The 6,718-nt window shown below is 27.7% G+C and overlaps 1 protein-coding gene across 1 annotated transcript in view; it reads right to left on the bottom strand.

The window, feature by feature from the left end:
* LOC106689947 (tRNA dimethylallyltransferase) overlaps positions 1-6,718 on the bottom strand; it is a 236,855-nt gene that overhangs the window by 61,512 nt on the left and 168,625 nt on the right. Inside the window, exon 5 of the mRNA XM_067053011.1 lies at positions 2,867-3,005. Coding sequence (XP_066909112.1) covers positions 2,867-2,986 — 120 coding nt within the window. The 5' untranslated portion in view covers positions 2,987-3,005. The remainder of the gene's footprint in view (positions 1-2,866; positions 3,006-6,718) is intronic.

The raw sequence follows: 6,718 nt of genomic DNA, 5'->3' as shown, positions 1-6,718 counted from the left end.
TATATATATATATATATATATATATGATATCCCTGTTAGTTACTCTACAACATGTTTCAAAGGAGTACATACCAACAGTGGAATATCCCATACCACTCTAGAGCTGAGGCCACTAGCCAATCTCTTCCTACTTTCACTCGCACTCACACGCTCACACGCCATTTCCTCTAATCGCTGCAATTAATCGCGGGTACATAGAAAAAATTTCACATCCGTCTGGGGTACGATGAAGTGCTAATGAGTGAGTGTCGTCAATGATTCAACCACGGTTTAATTTAAAGTAACACAAATGCATCCGCTTTTTAATACGCGATGAAAGTAATGAAAATAAAAGTATTTCGCACTTTTTCTTTAATAGTATTACTTGAAGTACTTCAGTAAACAGTAGTTACAATATTGAAGAAGACTTCTTCCAACTATTCCACAGTTGCTTTAAGCCGATATGTAGAAGAGTCAAACTCATAAAAATAAATAAATTTTAGATGCTCTAAGATGACTAATGTTTTCAACTTGAGACCTTCGATGTAACAGAGCTTTGTTAGACAATACGTTTAAATAGTACTACAAATTGAACCTCAAGAATAAACTCTCCTTGTTTTGAAAAACGGTTACATCAGTCAGCCTTTATCTTTACACCTTACTGTCAATGCTCCCTTTCGCTATGGACATAATTTCTGCCAGTATTATAAACTAACAGCACACTCTGTCATTGTCCTGAAAGTATAAATACAAAGTTGCATTGCATAATGAAAATTATTTTTGTTTATCGGAATAAATATATTTTTCGATAGAAAAATATGGCAATATATACGCTTATTCGAAACTTTATAAGATGATTACTAATTTCTTTTTGTACACGATCGCATATGATTTTATGTCATTCACGAAGTTTTTTCTCGTTAAGGTGGTTTATGATTTTTTATTTTTGGATAGACCAGTGGGATTTTGTTGATATATGACTAGAAATAGACAAGAATAAACGACTTGATTCGCTTTTTGAATTTGTTTTAGAGTAATTTAATGCAAATGGTTTTTCTGAACATATAGTACAAGAGCCCAAGAGGAGAAAAAAGGCAGTTATTTCACCCCAATTTTTGATAACTTAATTGAAAACTAGGTATAATTACTAGTCAAAATTGTTGAGCCTGCTAAGTATAGGTAGGGGGAATAAAAAATAGCGACTGTTTCAAATCGTTAAAAATTTTTTTTTTTTATTCGAAGCTCTACTACAACAATAGAAAATCAAAGAAAGCATCATTTAAAGTAGAGTAAATTTGCTAAAATGTAAGCCCTAATAGAGCTATTTACCTTCAATAGTTCTCGAGATACAGCTTTTGAAAAAGCAGCATTTCATAAAAATGTTGTATGGAACGTATTGAAATATGAGAAGTTAGTTAATTTATTTTGAGAAATCTATATCTCAGGAACTATGTGACGTTCGGATGTCTATTAACAATAAAATTAAAGCTAAATAATTGTACTATAAATTAGTTTATGACCTTTACCTTCTTAGGAATAGTAGTTTTCAAGATATTTGCTAAAATAAATTGATTTATAATTGTTCGGAAAAATTTTCGTTTACCAAATTTATATTCATAAGTTAATATCATAAAAACTACTAATCCCACGAAGATAAGTGTCATAAACTACTTTATAGTAAGTTAAATTTCCTTTATTTTGAGTGTTAACATATATGTGTCTTATGGGTCTAGAGATATATTTTTTCAAAAATCCAACATTTTACACGAACAACTAGAAATTAACATTTTGTGAGTTTATTTTGTCAAATATCATAAAAACTACTACACCTACAATGATAAACAGTATTAACTATTTTATAGTAAATTTAACTAGCTTTAATTTGAGTGCTGGCAGAGATCTGTTCGTCCAATGGTTTCTAAAATAAAGTTTTCCATAAATCAAACTGTCCGAACAACTATAAATCAATTTCTTTTAACAAATATTATGAAAACTACTATTCCTACGAAGGTAAAGGTTATAAACTACTTTATAGTACATTAAACTAGCTTTAATTTGAATGTTAATAGACATTTGTACGTCACATGGTTCGTGAGATATAGATTTCTCAATATAAATTAACTAACTACTGATATTTCAGTACATTTTTTATGAAATGTTGCTTTTTAAATAGCTATATCTCGAGAACTATTGGACGTAAATAGCTCTATTAGGGCTAATATTTCAGCACATTAACTCTTCTTTAAATAATGTTCTTTCAGATTTTCTAGTGTTGTTGCTAGTTTTTAAGATATAGAGCTTCGACTGAAAAATTAATGTTTTTTTAAGGTTTTGAAACATCCGCCATTTTTTATTCCCTTTATCTATACTTGCCAGACCTATCAGTTTTGACTAGTAATTATACATTGTTTTCATTAAAGTAATCAAAAATGGGGTGAGATAACTGCCTTTTCTTCTTCCCGACTCTGTACTAATACATTATCCGTATCATTCATACCTACCGTCTACAGATATTTTGTTAAAATTGACGAAATACGTGAAAAATTAATCTTTAAGTTTGTCAAAACATTCCGGTATTCATGATGTTTCTTTTTGTATTCTGTATTGTATGGCTTACGATTTCATTAAAAAAAAATGCAATTATATGCGTTCTGTTAGTTTTCTACTTTTTATTATTTTATTTTAGAAAAACCTTTAAAACTGAACGCAAGTATCTGACTAAATTCAGATGAAAATGAGCGTGCTATCCACTTCCCGCCCAAAAGTTAGGGAATAATTTATGGCTCATTAATAGGAAGAGTGCAAGTTTATCATTATATTTATATTATTTATTTATAATATTTATTATTATAAATTTACAACTTTGCTATTATTTATAATGAATTACCTGATCAGCTGTTATCCAAAGTATGACGGTGTTCTCGTACCTCAGGGGACCTCCTAGTTGTGAACCGCCTTCTGCAGACATCTGCTCCTTTATTAAGTCACTGTGTTTTACACGACTCATCTCAAAAATTTCTAGTGATCTGTAACAAAAAAAAATTTTTTTAATTATAGTTTACCCGATATATTCTTATTGCAACAAGCAGAGGATATAATTATATACATAATTTAAGCAGAAAAACATGGTGATAATATGATTTCTACTGACTTGATATACAATTTAATGTTGAAATACAGGGTTTGAAAAAAAAAAGAGAAAAAAATACTATAACAATGAATGGGAGAGATGGAGATGGATCGGGGGATTAAACGATGAGATTTCCGACAAGTATTGAGAAATTCCTCATGTGAACATGACCTATATTACTGGGTTGAAATTTTCTGCTATTTTATGGCAGAAAAGATTTGATTTTTTTTCTAATGAACAAATATACTTATTGTAATAGGTTGTTACTGGCAAACGGAGGTGCCTATGAAATCGTACGCATAACATTTGACAAAATCTGTTGCATGTAAATTTGTCTGAACATTTAAATATATTTTTTTCAATTTCTTGAGACTGGTAATTATTTATTAAATAAATCAACATTATCAATGTATAGTCTCAACACTTTTTATTACATCAATTAGAAATTTATATTTGAAGGTATGTTATATTATTAGTGATAATGTTATTGTTATAATTATTAAAATTGCATATATAATAAGCTGTTAAATATTTAGATTGTCCTTCAGGATGGCCGAGATGGCCGAAGCGTTGTACTGTTGATGTTATAAAAAGTGTTGAGACTATACATGGATAATATTGAGTTATAATATATTTAAGTTTTCCTTATTTCCTTATAATAATAAAATATATAATTCTTTTTTTTATTTAAATATTAAATATATTTCACACAAATGCTATTTTACTTTTTTGAAATGAGAGTGAATTTTATATTTCACTAATTTATATTATAACTCAGTTACATTGTAGCCGTGAGTAAACCCTCTGGGCTCTGGAGGCCTCCTGGGGTTCACCCAGCCTCATAAATTGTATGGGTTGTAGTGCTACAGCATAACTAACTTATATTTAATTGATGTTTTTGCATCGATGAACAATAAAAAAACCATGGAATAGTTAATAAAGTAAAATATTTCTTTTAATTAATTCTACAAATTGAAATTAATATAATTTGAATGAATTGTATTAGCTAAGCGACTTATTTTATTTAAAAAATAATTAAATAAAAATGTATTATTAGAATATGAGTGATTAAAAAGATATAAAAGTAAAATAAAATATATTATTTTTGTTTGAAAATTCTATAAAAAGACTGATGTTTCTTATTTCAAGAATAGTATATATTTTATCTTATTTAATTATTTAATAAATGTAGAAAAAGTTATAAAAAACATAGGTATCGAAACAAAAATGTTTATTCAATTTCAACCTGGACAAAAAAAAAAAAATTAAATTAGATAAATATTTTTTTAAGACTTGAAATAATTTTTAATCTATATGAATTTACTATTTTATCAAAACGATTTTGAAAATTAAAATTAGGCAATTAACAAAAAGATCAGGAGACTTAGATTGCAAATGAGGATGGATTTATTGGATCGAAGTTAATAAGGAAGAGAAAGAAAAATAATCGTATTAAACCAACGATTAACATTGAGTATACACTTGACCAATAGGGAATGTTTGGCTGTGAGTGATTTGTAATGGAACAGAAGAAAAATGAGGCCACATGAATTCTAGCAATGAAGATACATCTCACTGCATGAGCGGTAGATGAGGAATTATTAAAAAAACTTTGAATTAAAAATGTAATGATTTTAGAAAAATAATTGTCTAACATATAAAGTCATGGGAGGTAACGGAGAGACAAAAAAGAAAATTAATAAACTACATTTATCAATAAATATTTTCGGTTTCTTCTGACTGTAGTCTTACTTTAAAAAAATTATGGATTAATTTTGTAATAAATCGAAATTGTGCAAACACTACAATAATTTTTTTGTAATTACGGATTAATGTTTTACAATTAATGGATGCAGTACTTTCTCAAAACTTATTTGTTTTAACAACTTTCATAGGGAGAAATACGGTAATATATGAATATATTACGATCCCACTTAATTTACGCAAACCAATCTAACATAATTGGTAATTAAGTTAATTAATATACTGTTTTTGTTGTGATTACTATTTGTTTAAAGGGCTTACCCTTACCTATACCGCCCCACCTTACACCAAAAAAAAAATTGGTGCACGAAAAAAATAGAGAATTATACATAATTCAATACTATTTTTGTTGTGATTATAACGAAAAGATAAACAAAAAAAAATAAGAGCTTAAATAAATGAAATAAAATAATGAACATTTTTTTAAATGAAATTAATCAAATTTTGAAATTCAAAAACAGAAATATAGGTGATTTGGTTTCAAAGTAGATTTTCTTTGTTAAATAATTTATTTATTAAATAAATTTTACACACTCTCTGAACATCAAATTCAATCTTTAAACATTTTATTTTATTTCCAATTGCATTACTTTGTATAAATAAAGTCTCTCTATATAGGTTATAATGTCATACAGATTATTTTGTCATACACGATTTTCCCTATTTACCAATAAAATAAAATCATTAGAAAAAAAAAAAAAATTAATGAAAAAGTTTCAAAAAATCTGCATTAGAGCTAAAAAATAATTGATAAAAAATTTTCATGTTGCTAAGCATTAAAACCGAAACAAAAATTCCTGTTATTTTGATTTTAAAAAAAGTATAAACCTGTATAAATTTTATAATTACATATTTAATAGCATATTTACATTCCAATTTTACAGTACTTCCAATTCAGGATTTTCGCCATAACTGCCAATCACAAATTTATGAAAGTAATTCGACATTAAACCTTGAACATCCTCTACGAATGAAGGCAAAACAAGTTATCTACCGTGGACAAGAATATATATATATATATATATATATATATATATTTCTGGAAGCTGGGAAGTCCTCACTAAGAAGAATGGATTCAATTCGGAGATGTCGAGAGAGCAATAAAATAAGGCAGACAATAGAACAATCGGCACAGACCCTAAAGGACATTCCATACAAACCGTTAATAGCTCGTATAATGGAGAAGCGGCTCGAAATAAAATGGTCGGTATTATTCCATTAGTATTAAATGTTGAACGAGACGCGTAATGAATAAAATATTTAACAAGGATGATAAATAAAAGAAATGCTTTGCATAATTTAAACACCGCGGTTAGGAGCGGGTTCTATTCATACAAAATATTTCTAACAATTCCTTCAAATTGATTTGAATTTTCCGCCGAATTATGTTTCTTTGGAATTATGGGAGTTCCCTTCTGAAATAACTATGGAGACAATAAACTAAAATAAGGCCGAGGTATAATATATCTAATAGTAGATACTACTATCTGCCAATACTCCCTAGTAACTGTGATGAATCGTTTTTCACATTTTTAAAAATAAATATTCAAAAATCTTGAATTAAGCAATAAATTGACAGATGTTATTGATTAATATATAATCAATAATTATAATAATTATAAAATAAAACTAGTGAGACAAATTTTTTATTATTTTTTTATTTTGAAAACCTAATCAAATTTTGAAATTTATTTACATGACCCAGTAGTCTCATATAAATGGAATTCTAACCTTTATTTTATACACCCCATACGGGTATATATACAGAATTACATTTTGTGGGTCCGCGACGAGATGAAAGTTAACTTGTTTATTCTGGATTCGAAACGGCGATTAGTAGTGGCT

Source organism: Halyomorpha halys, unplaced genomic scaffold (genome assembly GCF_000696795.3).
Source record: "Halyomorpha halys isolate HHAL.00 unplaced genomic scaffold, Hhal_1.1 Scaffold1530.1, whole genome shotgun sequence".
Taxonomy (NCBI): Eukaryota; Metazoa; Arthropoda; class Insecta; order Hemiptera; family Pentatomidae; genus Halyomorpha; species Halyomorpha halys.
Note: the sequence above shows the minus strand (reverse complement) of the source record. Positions and strands in the feature narration are given on the sequence as shown.